Genomic DNA, 20,284 nt, shown 5'->3' on the forward strand with positions numbered 1-20,284 from the left:
CTGCCAAATGAAATGACAGCAGGTGCTCAAGTTGAGGATAATTGATCAAGTTTCTGCTCAGTCTGTTCGCAGAAGCCCCTTGCAGTATTCAGCTGACTCAGTGGGGTACTAGGGAGCTCAGAGAATTACGGAATAGTTTGGGTTGGAAAGGACCCTAAAGATCATATAATTTCTTTGAAATGATATCATATAATAATTTATTTGAAATGCTATCCCCCTGCCATGGGAAGGGACACCTTTCACTAGACCAGGTTGCTCAAAGCCCCATCCAGCCTGGCCTTGAACACTTCTAGGGATGGGGCATCCACAAGTTCCCTGAGCAACCTCTTCTAGTACCTCACCACCCTCAGAACAAGGAACTTTTTTCTAATGTCTAATCTAAATCTACCATCACCCCTTGTCCTATCACTACACTCGTTGAAGAAAAGTCCCTCCTCAGCTTTCCTGTAGGCCCCCTTTACGTACTGGAAGGCTACAATGAGGTCTCCCCAAAACATTCGTTTCTCCAGGCTGAAGAACCCCAGCTCCCACAGCCTGTCTTCACAAAATAGGTGCTCCAGCCCCTTGGTCATCATTGTGTCCCTCCTCTGGACTCCTCCTAATATGTCATGTCCTTACACTGGGGGCCCTGGAGCTGAATTCACTTCTTGAGGTGTGGCCTCCCCAGAGCCAAGTACAGAGGAACTTCCTGCCAAGGCAATGCTGTGGATCAATTCTTCTGTGAAATCCCCCAGATCCTCAAGCTCTCCTGCTCAGACTCCTACCTCAGGGAAGCTGGACTTCTTGTGATTAGTATCTTTGTTGACTTTGTATGTTTTATTTTCATCTTGTTGTCCTATGTGCAGATCTTCAGGGCCGTGCTGAGGATCCCCTCTCAGCAGGGGCGGCACAAAGCCTTTACCACATGCCTCCCTTACCTGGCTGTGGTCTCCCTGTTTGTCAGCACTGGCATGTTTTCCTACCTGAAGCCTCCCTCCATCTCCTCCCCATCCCTGGACCTGGTGATGGCAGTTCTGTACTCGGTGGTGCCTCCAGCACTGAACCCCTTCATCTACAGCATGAGGAACCAGGAGATCAAGGATGCCCTGAAGAAAATGAGGCAATGTACAGTATTTCAGCATTTATAAAGTACTCTGCTGCTCATATGGTTCCCAGAATTTCACATGAAAACCCAGGACTATCTTTGTCCATAGCTTTTTTCCTTTCTTACTATTTTTTCTTTGTTTTGTCTTTGTTTGCTTTCTTGCCATAGTGACCAGCACAGATGACCCCCAACACCTTTAAAAGTAGATTCCCAGCAGACCTTACTAACTAGTTCTCTGAGCAGCCTGAAATCTGCTTTCCCAGTATCCAAGGTCAACGTTTTGGTGGCAGTTTTTCTTCTATCACCAAAGATTTTAAAGTTGACTGTTTCACTCTTACTGTGGCCAAGACAGACACTAATCACCACTTTACCAAAGAGACCATCTATATTTAAAAGTAGCACATACAGGAGGGCACCTTTCCTAGTCATCTCCCTTAATATCTGTACCAAGAAGTTATCAGTGTGAATTAGGAATTTCCTGGACCGGTTTGTATCAGCTATAATCTGGCAAGTTGAAGCCACCCATAAGGAAAAGGCAGCTGATCTACAGATTTCCCCTAATTTCCAATAGAATGATGATATATATATGCTGATATCATCCTGTTGGCTGAGTGGCTTATAGTAGACTCCCACAGCAACACATGCTTTATTTGCTTTTCCCTTAGTCCTTACCCAGAGGCGCTCAACCATATCATCACCAACTGCAAGCTCTGTACAGTCCAGCCCCTCCATTACATACAGCGGCACCCCACCACCTGCCTGCCCTGCTTATTCCTCTTGGAGAGGCTATAACCATCTACTGCAGCACACCAGTGTCCTGGCTTCAGCTGGGATAGAGTTAGTTTTTTTCAGAGTAGCTGGTATGGTGCCATAGTTTGGATTTAGGATAAGAATAATGCAAATAACACAATGATGTTTTCCTTGCTGCAGAGCAGAGCTTTTACTAAGTCAATGACTTAGCTTCTCTGGAAGGAGTTGTCTGGAGGGGGCTGCCATTGCTCAGGGATGGACTGGGCATTGGTCAGTAGCTGGTAAGCAATTCAGTTGTGATGTATATTCTGTTATCATTACTATTACTATCCTTTTTTTTTTTCCCCCTGTCCTATTAAACGGTCTTTATTTCAACCTATGAGTTTTACCTTTTTTTTTTCCTGATGCTTTACCCCCATTCCCATGAGGGGGATTGAATGGTGCTGAGCTGCCTGGCAGGTTAAGCCACAACAACCAGTCACAGCGCTCCTCCCACCAAGTTTTGCTTATGGCAAATGTATTGCAACGCAGGGACTGAGCCAAAGTTTCTAGCTCCTCTTGTTTCTCTGTCGTGCTGTGTACTTTGGTGCAGAAACATTTCAAATGTAATTTATTCTACCCAGTGCCTTGTGGAGCAGATTGAAGGACCTCACTAGCACACAGTCCCTCAAATTTTGGTGTGCCATCCCATAGCTTACAACTGGAAAGCCTGATTTTATCCCTTTCCCCCTTCAAATCTAGTTTAAATCTATCTGAAATCTAGTTTAAAGGACAGCCCACAGTGAAGTAACATAGATTTACCACTACCTAAGGTACATGACTCCATTTCCTCAGATAAATACCTCTGCAGGTTGCTTTGAATATAACAAGTAGAGAGAAGGTTCGGTTGTCCTCCATGCGTGCCTCTGCTTTCATTTCACTTGCCAAAGGAATTTCCCACCAGGCCCCAGCTGCCACCCTGACTCCCAGAAATGCTGCATTAGAGCTTGCAGATACCTGCAAATATCTCGGATCACCTCTAGCACTGAGTTTGTGTTTGACCAGCTCACTTCTACCCTACAACATCTATTATTTACCGTGGGAGGTTAGACAAGAATATTTTGTGCATACTTGAGGGGAGGCCAGATAAATGCCTGAGATGTGTATGGAAGAAGCTGAACCCCCCTTCCAGCCCCAGGACTACACAGCCAGGATGAGATACTTCAACTGGCTCAGCTGAATCTCTTTCTTGAGCAGGAGTAAAGAGATCTTTCTGTCACTGCCCAGGTCTGTGATGGTACAAGGGAAGGTGATTCACCTACCTAACTCTGTCTCTGATGGAGAAACGACACTACTGGAAAGAGTTGTCTGTCCACAGCTGAAGGAGGGAACAAAAGTGATTACTTCAGTCTAGTTCCAAGTAGGTTCCTTGGGAGCCCCAGAGACAGCTCAAGGCTGGGGTGGTGATATAGGAAAGTCTGGTCTTCTGCTCCTGAGCTGGACTGAGCTCCTGGGATATTTCGCCCAGCAGCAGCACCTCTGCACCGCACAGCAGGGCTGGGGGCACTGCCTGCATGAGATGAATGGGCAAGAAGTAGAGAGGTGTTAAAGGGTGAGGGGAGTGCAAGATGAGGTCAGTCCCAGACATGAGGACAGGCTGGGTGAAGGACTCATCAAGAGCAGTCCTGCGGAGAAGGACTTGAGGGTTCTGGTGGATGAAAAGCTCAACATGAGCCAGCAGTGAGTGCCTGAAGCCCAGAAGGCCAACTGCATCCTGAGTAGCATCAAGAGAGGAGTGACCAGCAGGTGAAGGGAGGAGATTGTCTCCCTCTGCTCTGTTCTGTGAGACCCCACTTGGAGTCCAGGTCAGGATCCCCCAGCACAAGAAGGATGTGGACCTGTTAGAACAGGTCCAGAGGAGTTCCACGAAGATGCTCAGAGGGCTGGAGCACCTCTCCTATGGAGAAAAGCTGAGAGAGCTGGGCATGTTCAGCCTGGAGAAGAGAATTCTCCAGGGTGACCTCATTGCAGCTTTTCAGTACTTAAAGGGTATTTGGATGGAGAGTGACTCTGTGTTCAATCAGATAATGACAGGGGGTGGTTTTAAACTAAAAGAGGGGAGATTTAGATTAGACATTAGGAGGAAATTGTTTACTTGGAGGGTGGTGAGGCACAGGAACAAGTTGCCCAGAGAAGTTGTGGATGCTCCATCCCTGGAGGTGTTCAAGGCCAGGCTGGACAAGGCTCTGGACATGCTTACCTAGTGGGCGGCATCCCTGCCTATGGCAAGGGGATGGAACTAGATGGTCTTTAAGGTCGACAGGGGTGGTTCCAGCAGGATATCAGGGAGAGGTTCTTCACCGAGAAGGGTGGTGCATACAGGACAGGCTCCCCAGGGACATGGTCACAGCACCAAACCTGTCAGAGTTCAAGAAGCATTTGCACTGTACTTTTAGTCATACGGTCTGAATTTCTGGGTAGACCTGTGTGGAGCCAGGAGTTGGACTCCACGGTCCTTGTGGGACCCTTCCAACTTGGGATATTCAGTGATTCTACTTACGGTGCATCTTGTTCCTACTCTTGTAAGTTCCAGTCATTTCTGCTGTTGGACTTCCTATAACATGCAACTCCAATCATGGGTTACAACCATTTAAAAGTACATCCATCACAGTCTCCATCCCTGGTCCCTTCAGACCAGGCTACAGAGTTTAACATTGCATTGAACTCCTCCCCTCACCCCTGCTCCATCCAGTGTCTTTTGGCCACAGCCTCTTAGAGGTGTACCTCCTCCAGCATGGCCTTATCCATAAACCACGCTCCCTTCAGAAGTCTACCTGCTGCGTTGAGGACTTACCCATGGCCACAGATGCTTTGAGGTCTTCTGCCATGGCCTTATGCAAGGGCACAGACACTGCAAGGTGTACCCACTATGGCATGGAATTCTCCATGGCCACAGAGGCCTCGAGGCATACTTTGCTCTGGAGTAGACTGGTCCATGGACACAGATGCTTTGGGTTGTACATGCTGCCATGTGGAATCACCCACAGGTCACAGTTCCTCTGACTCACAGTCACACTGGAGTTCCAGCCTGTCCAGTAGAGGCAGCACAGGAACAGCAGCCATGCCCTGGCCATCCACCAGTCTGGGCACACGGCCATGGCTGTTATCAGAATGCTCCCAGGCACAGCAAAGAAAGATGATAAGGAGTAGAGCAAACAGCAGATTCAAAAGCAGCCACTAACAAGCATTGGACTCTCATATACATACAGAAAGGCAAGGAAGCCCTGTTGCAAACACAGGAGACTTCCAATTAGGAGCCAAACTGCTCTGATATCTATAAATCTGGTCTCCACACTCAAATCTGTCATTGTCTCAAACCCTTTGTACCCCAAAGAACTGTTTTGGTTTAGCACCAGAAGGCAGCTGAGCATGGCACAGCCACTCACCCACTCATCCCAGGTGGGATGGGGAGAAAATCAGAAAGGTAAAAGTGGTAGAACTCATGGGTTAAGCCATAGACAGTTCATTAGGTAAAGCAAAATCCATGTGTACAAGCAAGGCAAAACAAGGAATTCATTCACTACTTCCCATTGCCAGGCAGATGATCAGCCACTTCCAGGAAAGCAGGGCTCATCACAGAGAAGAGTTTCTTGGAAGACAAATGCCATCATTCCCAGTATCCCCCCTTCCTCCTTTACCCCACCTTTTATTACTGAGCATGATGTTGCATGGTATGGACTGAATTTGGTCAGTCCTGCTCAGCTCCAGGCTCTGTCTCCCCCCAGCTTCTAATGCACCCTCAGCCTCCTTGGCAGTAGGACAGCAGGAGAAGCAGAAAAGTCCTTGGCTCTGTGTGAGCACTGCTCTAACACATCAGTGTGTTATCACTGCTGTTTTCATCAAACATCTAAAATGCAATGTCATATGAGCCTCTATAAAGGTAATTTGCCAATAATCATGCCAAAACCATAACAGCTGCCTATGCTACCCAGAAAATAACAAACAAGGCAAGATTCATTTGTCCTAAATGTGGGCATCATCTACTATTTCAGGTGGCCAAAGGAAATCTCTTTCATACTTAATAATGATCCCTTAGCTCTTAATTACCTGCACATGCCTTGAACCAATACTGGCTCCACAAATGTCAGCAGGTGTTTGCATCAGAACAACTGTCCCTACTCTCCATCACCATTAATTAGCATGGGAGATGAGACAAGGAGCTCAAGTGCAAGTAATTATTTTGTGCTTGCCTGAATTGGGGCAAGAGGAACCCCACTTTGAGGGTTTGTGTGGTGCATAAGAGGGGGCTGTCTCCTTCCACCTCCAGTATGGCAAGCCCAGATTAAATGCTTTTTTTGACTCAGTTGAATCTCTTTCCTCAGCAGCAGTAAAGGGGACCCCTCCTAGGAAAGATCATTCTTAAACATAATTCTTTGATATAAGCAATGACACTGCATGAAAGAAATGTCTCCCCCAGCTGAGATAAGAAGTTATGTTGGTGTCTTTCACAATGGTTTCTCCTGGAGCCCCAGAGACATCTCCATGGAACAATAGTGGCAGAAAAAGCGATGCTTTGGGCTGGGTCTCTGCTGCTGACCCCCAGTCAGCCTTCAGTGAGCATGCCTTTCTCCAGACAAACTGATGGGTCTCCTCTTCCACCCAGGAGAGCCCCCTTAAGGCCATAGGGTCCAGGGCAGGAGAGGAGGGTCTCCTGAGTGTCCATCTGTCCCTCCCCGGCAGGAGCATCGTAACAGCTCTCCTCGTCTCTCCACCCAGCTCTGCAGGTGCTGTTCTTCTCAGGTGGGATGGAGATGGGGGGCTCAACCCATACAATCCTGCCATACAGATGTGTCCATGGGAACAGGGTGCCCAAGCCCCCTTCTGACTCATGGGGTTCAGCAATGCCGTCACTGTGGTGGGGATGAAGCTAACATTCTCTCAAGGACACCCTAATTTTGGGGCACACAGAAGTACACAGGTTTCCACTAGGGAGGGGTTTTCGAAGAGCTGCTGTATGAAACTGGATTCCTCAGCTCTCAGCAGAGCCAAATTTCATTTCAGGGGAATATCTCAGTTTGATCATCCTCGAGCTCAAAGAGTTGCCAGCACAGGGCAGTGGAGAGATAGACTGATGGGCTTAGAGGCTGTAGTCCCCCTGCACCAAGGATCTGCCCTTTTGCCTCCCAGGTCTCTCCATAGAGCCCTTGGAGTATGGTGGTCACGCCAAGGGTGTCTACCTGCAAGAAACACGTCTCAGGTGTTGGTGAGGCAACAGAAACAAAATAAACCAAATTAAATACCCACAGCTTTATTCTGCAACCTGGTGAGTTGGGAGATGCTCTTGGATACCATGATTTAAGCGGAGGTGATTCCTGGTTCCAGTTTCCCTGATGCTGCACCACAGGACTGACTCCTCCAGAGCCCACAGCAGAGTCCCCTGCTTCCATTGCACACTAAGCAAGCAATAAGACAGAGATGAACCAGGGATCTGAACAGAGGTGGTCCTGGAGGACAGAGACTGTATAGGTGGGGTCTGTAAGAAGTGGAGGAATTTTTCCTTACAGGACTCTGTCCACACTATCCCACTGGCTCTTTGACATTGTAAAAACCCCAATATCCAGAGACAGCAGATGCCCAACAGTAGCTCCGTGAGTGAGTTCCTCCTGCTGGCATTCACAGCAGGAGGAATCAGACTCAGCCTGGAGATGAGTAATTAGTGGAGAACTGGTCATTGTGGGACCTGCTCCTGCAGGACTTTATCAATGAGCTTGGGGAAGCTACAGAACCCGGGATAAACAGCATAAGGGGCAAAACCTGCTGGAAACTATTGAGAGGTCATTTTGACTGAAGTGACATGGTCGATATAAACATCCCCTTGCAAACACACTAAAGAGTAGGATTGGCACCACATGCTGTGGCGTGACTAGTGGTCCATCTGATGTGGTATCTGCTTGGAGCTCCCAGCGCTGGGAGGTGGAAAAGATTTGATGTCGTCCTATGATCTGTTCAGGGATGTTAACAAAACTGCTGTCTTTTCTGAAACAACTTGTTCCTTTCACATTGGACCACAAGGAACCAGCACTCCTTGGTTCACAGTAGCACCCTGACATGGTACTTGATGAGGAAATGCCAAGGAAATTCAAGTCTCTTGTAATAGATAAAGTAATTCCTCTGGAGATGTCCATGGGCTGCTTGAACAAGACTTGGACCACTTTTTCAGCACATCCGTAAGCCTCACCACAATATCACCACCATCAGCTTCTCCTGTGGTGCTCTGATGAGTCTTAGGTCCTGAATAATGCGTGTGTCTTTTACAGCACCACCAGACCTACGAGCTCCTTGCCACATCTCAGGAGTTATTCCATAAGTGTCCCCATCCTGTGACAGGCTCCAGGTCCCCCTGCCTCTTCCTGGCTGAGGGCGTTAGCACACGTTTGGGCAGGTGCAGTTCAGCTGTGCCACCAGGGCCAAGCACGGACCTGTAATGGGATACCCTTTTACCAAGAGCCCAGGACCCTCTGTGAGCAATGGCTTTTCTGCAAGGAACTGTGTGCCCAGGGCAGGTTTAATGCCCTCAGTGTTTGATGCCTTCTCACTTAGACAAATGGCCCTCTCCCTAGCGCCCTGCAATTGATGCTCAGGCAGGCGGGGCTGTCCCACTTGTGCCCCATTAGAAGGGCCAGACACATGCACAAGGATGGGACCAGCCCTAGCACCTCCAATGCCACCAAGGTTGGTTTGTTTTTGGTGTGTAAGTGAGTGTTGACTGCCCCCCTCCCTACCTGCTGACCCAGGGGGAGCTCAGGGAAGGGGCTGGCCCGCAGGCACCCACTGTCTCTGCACCGAGCAGAGGCAAGAGGGGTCTCTGCTGCTGGGGCTCTGAGGGCTGCAGGAAGGGAGCTGCCAGCCTCAGGGCCACTGATGAGAGCTGAGAGAGAGCAGCACTGGCCCAGCTGAACCCCTGCCCCGCACCACAGGATCCCTGCCTGCCCTGCTCGCGTCCTGCCTGACACTGGGGCAGGACCAGGGGTTCCCCGGGGGGGAACACTGATGCCTTCCATAGATCACATAGATCACTGGCAGGGCAGCTCCTGCTGCAGGAATCAGTCTGTCCAGTGTGCAGAGGGGCTGAGAGGGACTGCGTCGGTCTGCTTCCAAGTAGGTGCCCCAGGAGCGACTCTGCTGCCTTCAGGAGCCATCAGACCTGCAGCCCCAGGGACGTCTTGTGGGATGCAAGAGGGGCAGAGCAAGTGATGCCTTGGGCTGAGCATCTGCTGCTGAGCTGGGCTCCTGGGACACAGGGAGCTTATGGCAAGTGAGCAGAGCTGCAGAGACAAGGGGAGAGGTGAGTGCCTGGTAGAGCTGGCATGTCCCACAGCCTAGAGCACCCATCAGGACTCCCCCAGTTTCTCTGGTGTGGAGGAGGATGTGCTCCAGAGCAGGGTTTTCCCACGGTAGGGTGAGCATCCAGGGCATGTATGTGAGCATGGGCAGAGAGGAGAGGTGGGGACAGGGAGACAGCCGCCTGCAGGGTCAGCCCCAGGTAGCAGACAGGGGGAGAGGGGGCTGCTGCCACAAACACCATGGCAAGGAGATTCAGGCGCCTCCCTGCCCCTGCCCCTGCAGTGCAGAGGCCTTTGGTGGCACAAGTCCTTGTTGTCTCCCGGCCAGCAGAGCCTCTGTCACCGAGGCCATGGGCTCCTGGCTTGAGTCAGCTCCTTGGCAGCTGGAGCCCGAGGAGGAGAAGCTCCCGAGTGCAATCGGTCTGCCCTGTCGCCAGCCGGCAGGAGTGCTGGGGAGCTCTCCCATCCCCTTACTGCTCACGCTGCCCTTGCTTTGCCCCTCACGCCCTGCAGCAGCTCCCACACAGCAGTGCAGGTCCTGCCGTGCAGCTTTGTCCAGCCCCAGTCCCTCGGAGCACCTCAGTGTGTGGAACCTGACAGCACGGTGCGTGGGGCTGGACAGCGAGCTGGCTCTGCAGGCAACCTCTTAGAGCACACCCAGGAGCTTCTTCTGCTGGAAGGTGCTGAGCAGCCCTTCTGCATTGCAAGTCGGTGACATGAGAGGTAAATGCTGAATTTTGGAATATCTCAGCAGCTTTCCAATGGGGCAGCCAGAGTAGAGCGGGGCTGAGTCCTTCAGGAAAAGAGACCCTGCTCCTCACAGTGCCCTGAGCCAGCATGAAGCAGAGCTCCAGCTACGGAGGTGCACGAGGGTGCTGAAAGGAAGGTGAGTGGCCATGTACTTTGGGTGATGCTGTGGGACTGGAGGGCAAGGAGTGGAAAGAGATTGGATCGGAGCAGTCCTAACTTATGAGTGGGCTTATTCCTTTGGCAGCACCCCGTGAGCAAAGGGATCAGATGTCCAACAGCAGCTACATCACTGAGTTCCTCCTGCTGGCATTCACAGACACGCGGGAGCTGGAGCTCCTGCACTTCGCGCTCTTCCTGGGCATCTACCTGGCTGCCCTCCTGGGCAACGGCTTCATCCTCACCGCCGTAGCCTGCGACCACCGCCTCCACACCCCCATGTACTTCTTCCTCCTCAACCTCGCCCTCCTCGACCTGGGATCCATCTCCACCACTCTTCCCAAAGCCATGGCCAATTCCCTGTGGGACGCCGAGACCATTTCCTATGCAGGATGTGCAGCCCAGGTTTTTCTGTTTCTGTTCTTGATGACAGCAGAGTATTCTGTCCTCACAATCATGGCCTATGACCGCTACGTGGCCATTTGCCAGCCCCTGCACTACGGGACCCTCCTGGGCACCAGGGCCTGTGCCACCATGGCAGCAGCTGCCTGGGGCAGTGGTTTCCTCTATGCTCTCCTGCACACTGCCAACACATTTTCTCTTCCTCTTTGCAAAGGCAATGCTGTGGGCCAGTTCTTCTGTGAAATCCCCCAGATCCTCAAGCTCTCCTGCTCAGACTCCTACCTCAGGGAAGCTGGGCTTCTTGTGGTTTGTCTTTGTTTAGTATTTGGTTGTTTTATTTTCATCCTGGTGTCCTATGTGCAGATCTTCAGGGCCGTGCTGAGAATCCCCTCTGAGCAGGGCCAGCACAAAGCCTTTTCCATGTGCCTCCCTCACCTGGCTGTGGTCTCCTTGTTTGTCAGCACTGGCATGTTTTCCTACCTGAAGCCTCCCTCCATCTCCTCCCCATCCCTGGACCTGGTGATGGCAGTTCTGTACTCGGTGGTGCCTCCAGCACTGAACCCCCTCATCTACAGCATGAGGAACCAGGAGATCAAGGATGCCCTCAGGAAACTGATGAAACAAAGATTTTCAGAAGGAATGAACTTCCCACCTCTGTGTTAGACTCTGTGTTGGCTCTGTCTCAGCTGGAGCCACCTTTTCCCTGCAGCAGCCCACACAGTGCTGTGCTCTGCACTCGTAGCTGGAACAGCACTGATATCACTCCAGTGTTGTGTCTATTGCTGCATAGTGCTGGCACAGCATCAGGACTCCTTGCAAGCCCCCAAGAGCCAGCAGGCTGGGGGTGGGCAAGTGATGGGGATGGGACATTGCAGGGGCAGCTGACCTAAACCAACCAAAGGGATATTCAATAACACCTGATGTCACACACAGCAACAAAAAGGGGGGCTCTCGTGGGGGAGGGGGTGTTCGTCCTGAACAACCACTATGTGTTTTGAGGCCCTGCTTCCCAGGATGTGGCCGAACATTGCTCGTTGATGGGAAGTAGACAATAATTTTTTTCCCTCTCTCTGTGCTTGTACGCGGACTTATTGTTTCCTTTGTTTCTTTTTTCCTCCCCATTCCCTTTCCCTTTAATTAAACCTTTCTCATCTCAAACCTTGAGTTCTCTGTGTTGTATTTTCTCCCCCTTCCTCTTTGAGGAAAGGGGGAGTGAGAGAGCGGTCGTGGTGGGGCTCGGCTGCCCACCTGAGTAAAACCACCACAGGGGGGAAAACAGTGCATTCCCAAAGTGGATAAAACACTAGAATTAAACTGTAATGTAGAGATCTTGTTTGTAGGATACACATATGTGAATTCAGCTTAAAGGTCTAAATTCAGGCTTCTCTCATGTTGCAGAAGTGACAGTGAAACCTCTGCACACTGTCAAAAAAGCACAGAACCAATAACAAGGATATCCAATATATGTTGCAGGGGAGATGTTTGGTTCTTTGTGATTTTTTTCTTTTCATAGGTGGTTGTGCTTTTGGCTTTTAGAGAACTTACCCAGTTAAGTTAATCCGTATTACTTTTTTTTCCTACTTCATGCATTCAGTGTATCTTTAGATATATCTTGAAATTAGGGAGCTTATACTGGAGGCAGAAGAAAAACCAGGAGCTACAATCCAGGTGAGATGTTAGTGACGAAGATGTGTGACTTCTTTTAAAGGTCCAGCACCCTACTGCAAAAATGCTTGTGAAGGCTTCCCACATGCAAGAGCAAGAAGTTGGAGATGAAACTAGCTTTGTCCTTGTTCTTGATCAAGTCCTTCAGGAAATAGCCTAAGACCTTCTGAGGCTGGGACTATCAGTCTCAGAGGCAAGCTCTATTGTTACTGCCGTTCTGGAGATTTAGTTCACACTGTCATTGGTCATAGAACTGTGAATAGTCTGCTTCCTTCCAAGTGAATTTTTCGTCAGTTTTTGTTGCTTGTGATTGTTTGCTTCCCTTGTAAGCTTTTCCATTTGTTTATGTTGTATGGCCCTTTTCCAAGGAGGTAGAAGCAATACGAATGCACAGCCAGGTGAAATATTTGTTGTTTGCTGCACAGGTGAGTGAAAGATATGAAAAAGTTGGCAAGGAGGCCCTAGAAATCCTTCCAGATGTGGTGTGCTGTTTGCAATGAACCTTGGAGATTTTGAAGTGGCATCTGTGTTGCGTATTTCAGTGATACGCAGAAAGGATGGCACTGAAGGCTTCTTTTGTTGAAGCTTATTGCTCAGGCCTGTAGTAAATGGATAAGAACATACCTGTGCATGCATCTAAAAACTTCAGTGGCTTGACTAACTTCTTCATAGAAGACAAAAGTTGTGGTTAGTCTATCAGGGTAAACTGATGGAATACATCAGCCTCCGAAGTTAGTATGACATTGAACTCTTTGCTGACACTGTGGCTCAGAAAAGACCTGTACTTTCTACTAAATCTTTACAGAAATAGCTTACTGCTTTTATCTTTCAAGCAGAAAACCATTTTTCATAGACTTTGTTGTCATTGCGAGGATACATGAAGAGAATTCTGCAGAGAGGGGTGTGATTTAAAAGGCTAAGAGAACACACTGAGTGCGTTGGCTTGCTTTCTAAATTGCTAACACATCCAATCAAAGCATAGGAACTGAATAGGAACAAGAAAGGAGGGGTTGCACATCTTCCGTTTATGGCATTATTATCAAAATGTACAAAGTGTCTTGTTCTAACTGGACCTGCAGAGCAGCCTCTGGCAGACACTGACATTGCAGAGCATCACCTTGCTGAAGCAGCGCTATTGAAGTCACTAAGCATTTGCAAGTAACAGTGACAAACTGGGAAGAGATTGCTGTTTGCTTGTGTTAACCTTGCCTGCCTGGGAGACTGATTTCCCTCCCCAGCTGGAGAAACTGGAGGGACATCAAGGAGGCCAGCAGGGGGCTATTCAGGGGACCACACAGGGAAGGGAAAGCAACGGCCAGGTGAGGCCTGGCAGCCCCACACTGCCCAACCTGCACCTGCGACCAAGACAGGGCAGCTGCAGGCGACAGAATGGCACCCAGGCATGGCACCCGCTAGACACAGCAGGGATAGCAGCACCCCCTTACAGGTTCATAGTCTCTTAGTTAATAGGTTGATTGTGCTGGAGTTAATCTGTTTTAATAATAAAACTTTTGCAGTTCCAGTTGTCTTTTTTGTATTACTCGTAAATGGGGAAATCTCAGATTGAATTTGTATTTCGTCTCTCAAAAGGAAGTAGAAGCAACTGTTCTAACTTCAGTTTGATCATTTTCCAGAACAGACCAGCTCTCTAGGTTCTTAGCCATAGAGAGTAAAAGACTGGAAAATGTCTGCATGCCACATGCACTGAGGATGCTCTTCCTAATGATGACTTCTGACGGAAAGTTAGGAGAGAGTAATTAAATAACAGCATTTTAATTACAGAAGACTCAAAAAGGGAATGTCACAGAATCACAGAATTGTAGGAGTTGGAAGGGACCTCAAGAGATCATCGGGTCCAACCCCCCTCCCAGGTTGCCCAGGTAGGCATACAGACGGGCCTTGAATATCTCCGGAGAAGGAGACTCCACAACCTCCCTGTGCAGCCTGTTCCAGTGCTTTGTCACCCTCACCGTGACGAAGTTCTTTCGCACACTGCTGTGGAACTTCCTGTCATCCATGTTGTGGCCATTGCCCCATGTCCTGTTCCCATAAACCACCAAAAAGAGGTTGGCCAAATCCCTTCTGTACTTGGTGGTGCCTCCAGCACTGAACCACCTCATCTACAGCATGAGGAACCAGGAGATCAAGGATGCTCTCAGGGATGTATTGGGATATGTGTTATCCCATCATCAATAACGTAGCCATCAGACTTGTAGGGTTCCCACTGTACCACAAAGAAGCAAAGACGGTTTTGTTTTGTTTGTTTGTTTGTTTGTTTTTTGTTCGATTGATTGATTGATTCTCATAATTATGATAATATTGTATGTGAAAAATACTGTAATTTATTCAACTTCTTCTTTCATATCTCCCTGGCTTTGTCTCCCTCCAAGAACTCAGGTACTGATGTTGTTAGCACCCTCTCTGTATAAACAAAATACAGAAGCCTGCAGTAAAGTACTTTTCGTCAATTCCCATCTCTTCCTTCCTTTTCTGGAGCTTGCAGGGATACAGCCATGAATAGAAGGAGAAGGTGTTTTTTTCAGCTCTGGTCTCCTTTCTCTTCCATGTAGCCCTTGCGTTTGTGTCAGCCTTAAGGTCCCGTGTGCCTTGTGACAGTCCTGTTGTCTGTTCCGTGGCATTCCTGGGGCTGTAGACAGGAGGAATCAAGGTGAACCAGTGTGTCACAGCTGGCCTCTTTGCTAGCAGCACTGTACCAAAAGGGGCTCTTCAGGGCCAGGAGGCTGGAGGCCTCTTCCGAAGCTGCGGTCAGCAGGAGCTGCTCCCCGAAGAGGCCTCCTGCTTCTTCTGGGGCTCTCCGTGGATGGAGGGGGACAGGTTCAGAGCCCCTGGGTGATCGGTGTAGTGGGTTTACGTCGCAAGGTTTTGGTAGCAGGGGGCCATAGGGGTGGCTTCTGTGACAAGAATGCCGAAACTGCCCCATGTTACATTAGGGCCCCACTGCTGGCCAGAGCCAAGCCAATAAGCGATGTTGTCTGTGCATCCATGAGAGCACAAAAAAATAAAAAAAAATAATAATAAACCAGCAGCTCAGCACTCACCTGCCCTTTCTGCTCTTAGTAATAAGAGAAATTTCTTTCCTCTGCACTTCCACATGGCCTTTGCTTTTTTTTTCTTCCCTTTAGTTAAATGATGTAATTAGTAACAATTTTCCCTTAATAACTATTTTTCCTCTAATTAAATTATCCTTATCTCAGCCCGTGAGTTGTTTCTTTCCTTTTCTTCCTCCCTTCCTCTCCCGAGGATGGGAAGAGAGAGAACAGTTGTGGTGGAGGTCAGCTGCCCAGCAAGGTAAGACCAGTGCAGCTGGGCAGAGGGCAGGGAGCTTTTTGGGGCTTTTCTGGGGTTTTAATTCTTTTTCTCTGCATTCTGCTCCTCTATTAGCTGATGCCATTTTTCTCTTTCTTTTTTACCCAAAGCTAAATGCACGCACTATCCTGGTGATAAAGGACAGCTGAGCATGGTTTCTCTGTCTCCACATTTAAAGGACTCTTCAGCTGGAAAGCAGAAGGTTGCATGGAAGCTTGTCTTGCTTTCCTCCATCAATGCAGAGAGGTCGATACCTCAGTGTGACTGGCTTTGTGCAAAGACTGAGAAGCGTCATGGACATTCCTGGGCAGGGAAGGTTAATCTAACCTTATTATTAGGTTAATCTAACCTTATTATTATTAACCTGATAAACCCAATAATAACAGAAATGTTTAGAAAATGTCAATAAAAAGGAAAACCAAACCAAACCACAAAGCCTTTTTTTTTTTTTTTTCAATTCTCTCCCCATCCCAATCCTTTGGGATGGGGAGAGAATTGAAAATAAAAAAAAAAATAATACTAATAAAAAAAAAAAAAAAGTGAAAGCTTGTGGGTTGAGATAAATACAGTTTATTAGGACAGAAAAGAAAGGAAAATAAGAATAATAACGATAATAGCTGAAAGCAGGACACACATATATATAAAAATGCATGTATACATGTATATTTGAGCACATTTTCATCACCTGAAACACTTGAGCCCTGATTATGGAATGGCCATATGTTCTCACCATGCCGGAATGGGAATTGCCAAGAAGTGCACTTACTGTACAGGAAATATTTTTCCCTCTCTTTGCACTACCAATATTGTCTGTTATGCTGTGTGTCCAGTCACCTTCATCTTTCCGGTGTTCCCACCTCTCCTGATTATCATAGAACGGCTGGGGTTGGAAGGGACCTTAAAGATCATGTAGTTCTAATTATTAAATGATTAAATAAAATGATTAAGTGGTCATGTCTGAAGGTGTCTTTTCAGAAGACTCCTTGGACATGTGTTCTTCCCAGAATCTCCTTCTCTTTGCTTTTTGTTCATTCAGACACCTCTCAGCTATCTGATAAAAGCTTAGGGAGATAAAAACTTTCGCCATCCTTTAGAAGTCTAATGAACTCTGTAGTGAACACCTTAATTGTGTTTATCCTTGCTTATCGCCCTGTGTAAAACATTTCTTGTACAGCTGTCCCTTGTGCCAGGTGAACCTCGTTAGATGCAGTTTGCACCTGGCATGCAGTTGAGGAGAATGATTTAAAGTTTATTGAATTGTATAGCGCTTAAGTTTTGTTTGTTTGCAATGGAGAGAATCCCTTCTGTGCCTGTGTGCAGGCAGTTCTCTGGGGAAAAGAGACAGCAATTGGTGCAAAGGAGCTGTCACATGCAGCTGCAGGCCTGAGTGGAGAAGTCTGATGGGAGGAGAAGTGCTGCAAGTCCCAAGCGGCTCCTGAGAGAAATGGAGGGCTTGGGGAGGTGAGGAGCAAGGATGCCCACAGAGTGTCTGGCCTCAAGGGACTGCTTTTCCAAGCTGACCACAATTCCTTAGGAGATCCTGTGCATCAGTATCAGCTAGAAATGTCAGTAAACTGAATAAATAAATTAATTAATTAAAGGAAATGCCCTTATTCTCAATTGTTCATTGAAATCTGCCTCTTTATCTGCCCTTCTGAAATCTCTCCAATTAGATGTACAAGCCCTGCAGCTTTGAAGAAAATGATGGGAAGAAACAAGGCACATGAGGGCTCTCTGTATTGTAACAAGCCCCGGGGTGCATTTGGTGCTGAGTCCATGGACCTCTGATGCTGAGAAGAGATAGCACAGGCTGAACAAGAAGGTAAAGCCAGAAGAAACACTGAAGTTTCTTGGAGTGTTAATGGGTCTCACTGAGGGCCATTAGCAACACAACCTCCCCATGGACTTGTTAGAGCAGAAAATTGGAGGCAGTGATGCCAGTCAGGCAAAGGCAACATGTAGGTGGCTCTGATGCTGAGTAAAGCCTTGATGGATTTTATCCAACCAGATGCCAAGGCCTGATGCCTGGGCTCTGGGAAGGGAGCTCCTGTCCCACACATGACTCAGGACTCTTCAAGAGACTGTGGGACATGGGGTGTGTGATGCTGAGTGAAGGACAACAGTACAACACCACCGGGGGGTACAAGAAGGCCCCAAGGTTCCAGGGCCAAGGGGACAACGTACCTTCTCATAGGCCTCAGTGACAGACAACAGCTACAGCCAAGGGGACAAAGACCTTGGCTCTGTCAGGGCCTTCCAGCCTTGCCAGTGCCCTTGGCCGTTGTCTGTCCTACCCTGCCCCATGCCGGTGCCATTTTCCTTGCAGTCTGTAGACACCCAACCTACTTCATCACCACAGTATCTCCCCACCTCTACTGGCATCTGCTTGTCCTCACTGGCTACTCCTTGCAGCACAAAGCCATGGGCTGATCCAGACTCCCTCTGAGTGACCACAGCAGTACCCTTGGAGTGATATTTCTTTCTCCTCATGACCAGGACCTCCCAAATGGCAGATTATGGTTGGTTTCCTTTCTCATGCCCCTACCAAAAATGTGCCATCATTTCTGAAAGCAACTTGCAAGCTGTCTGGAGCTACTACTAGACTGTCCCGAGCCTGTGCTTCACCAGGCCTAGGAAGCCCAGGCCTCTCGGCCTCCACACATGATGCCTACCCCTGTCTTGGTAGACCTCCTCTGAACCCTCTTCAGACTTTATGCATTCCCAGCTGCAAGGTCAACATCGTGGCCATGAGGGCAGAAGACCCTGCTGAGAGGGAGAGGAGAGGCAAGGGGGTCTTGATCAGTGGAAGGCATCCATGTTGGAGAGGACACAGTGGTGCTCCAGTCCCCAAGGCACAACGCTGCTCTTAGGAGTTTCCTCTCCTTCTGACCACCTCTCTGCTGTATGGAGCTGTCCCTGGGAGATGTTTCTCTGCCCCCCATCTCTTTGGTGCCAGTGTTCACAGACCCTTCCCCCCCCCCCCCCCCTTCCCGCATGCTGCACTCAGCTCTGCCCTACGGGCATCTCTTGGTTGTATGGCACTGTCCGAGGGCATCTCTGTGGTTGCAGCATATCAGGGGGAGGCCAGACCTAATCTGACAAGGATGGAAAGAGGAAGCTGGAGTTGTCTGCAGTCTGTCTCTTGTGCAAATAATTTCTCGTTTCTCTTTTTTTTCCCTTCAGCAATTAGGAAATTGAAAGCACAGCTTCTGAAAAGCTCCCTCCAGAGAGTGTAGTCCCTGCCTTCTTCATCCTCTTGAAAGATCCCTTCAGGACAAGGGTGAGCTGGAACTGCAAGCAGCCCTCAGTTCTGCAGCACCCTGTTCATAGGAGGATGGACCTGGCCTGCTGGGGAAGGACTTGGCTCCTGACTCCAGTGAGCAGACCAAGGACTGTGCGGGTGCTACACCCAGGGAAAGTCTCGTCCCTTTGTGACAGCCAAGGACAACAGGATTCTTGTCAGCAGCATACATCTGAAGATGCCCAGCAGCATGCTCCTGACCTTAGCCTCTCTGCAGCTTCTCAAAATTGCTCTCTGATAGCTCAGAGATCCTATGGGAGAGCTGTGCCCTTCTGAGCAGCAGCACTGTGCCTCTAAGGACACCAGAGGGTGGTTGCCCTAAAGGTCAGGACGCTCAATGGGAGAGCCAGATCATTTTCCAGCACCACTGTCTGCACTGCCAGGAACCCCCTGCCTATCTCTGCTGTCATCTAGGGGAGGTTTAGGTCAGATATTAGTAAAAACTTCTTTATTTAAAGGGTTGTTAGGCATTGGAATGGACTGCCCAGGGAAGTGGTTGAGTCACCATCCCTGGAGGTCTTTAGAAAGCGTTTAGGTGTAGAGCTTAGTGATATGGTTTAGTGGAGGACTTGCTAGTATTAGGTCAGAGGTTGGACTGATCTTGGAGGTCTCTTCCAACCTAAATGATTCTGTGATCCCCACATCTACACCCTGTCCATGCTCACAGACCCGGTCCTATTGAGCTCATCATCAGTATTTCAATCATCTCATGGAGCAACCTCTTCATATGAGCAGGAGCTAAAGGGCAGATGCACAAACTCTGATGAGCTTGGAAAGGCGATGCTGGTGCTGTCTGGAGGTTGGCATGTGGTGCAGACACTTGCCTGGTAAAGCTCAGAGTAACAGTTTGCATATCTGAGCCCATTCCCTAATTGGGAGAGATGTTTTTACATCGCCACCCAGATGAAACAGAGTAAACTTCAAGCCCAGATCAAGGAAAACAAACACTCAAACAGGAGGCACCTTCTGTTAACTAGAAGAGTCCCTTCAGAAATGTGCTGGGCACAGCCCCGGGCACCTCAGCTGTGGCTCTGGGTCCAAGTACAGACTTGTGACAAGGAAACATGGTTTATGATGGCCGAGGATTGCATGCATGCAAAAGGTTTGCTTGTGAGCTTAGACATGCTGAGTGTTTTGCAAATCACAGCATAAAGAGCAAAGGAGAGCACCACAAAGAGAGCAAACCCTGCTGTGTCCAAGGCTGGACAGCAGGAAGGGAATTGAGCAGTCTTTCTGGACCTCTCCTGCATTTGGTCAGCTCAATAGCTCTGCATGCTTTGAGGAGATATTGGATAAAGGCACATCCGGAGGTGCCCTACATATACAAGTCTGGTGTCCCTGTGGGCAGCCAAGGATATCCCCTTTCCCCATCTGGCCCTCAGCTGATGCTCAGAAAAGTTCTCCATCAGAGCCTGCAAACACTGGCACATGTCTTAGACCTCCCCTGGCACCTCAGCCATCACCAAACGTCTGTGTGGGACCAGCTGTCCCCCAGGTTGAACAAAGCCCAGGGGCTCAGAGCCCACA

General features: G+C 48.9%; 1 protein-coding gene across 1 annotated transcript; it reads left to right on the top strand.

Annotated features, from left to right (window-relative positions):
- The first annotated feature begins 10,173 nt into the window (after nt 1–10,173).
- On the top strand, nt 10,174–11,127 carry LOC101798701 (olfactory receptor 14C36). Its single transcript, XM_013107061.5, has one exon. It carries the CDS (start codon nt 10,174–10,176, stop codon nt 11,125–11,127), a length of 954 nt encoding a protein of 317 aa, XP_012962515.4.
- Nucleotides 11,128–20,284: the final 9,157 nt, after the last annotated feature.

The sequence above is a fragment of the Anas platyrhynchos genome, chromosome 37 (genome assembly GCF_047663525.1).
Source record: "Anas platyrhynchos isolate ZD024472 breed Pekin duck chromosome 37, IASCAAS_PekinDuck_T2T, whole genome shotgun sequence".
NCBI lineage: Eukaryota > Metazoa > Chordata > Aves > Anseriformes > Anatidae > Anas > Anas platyrhynchos.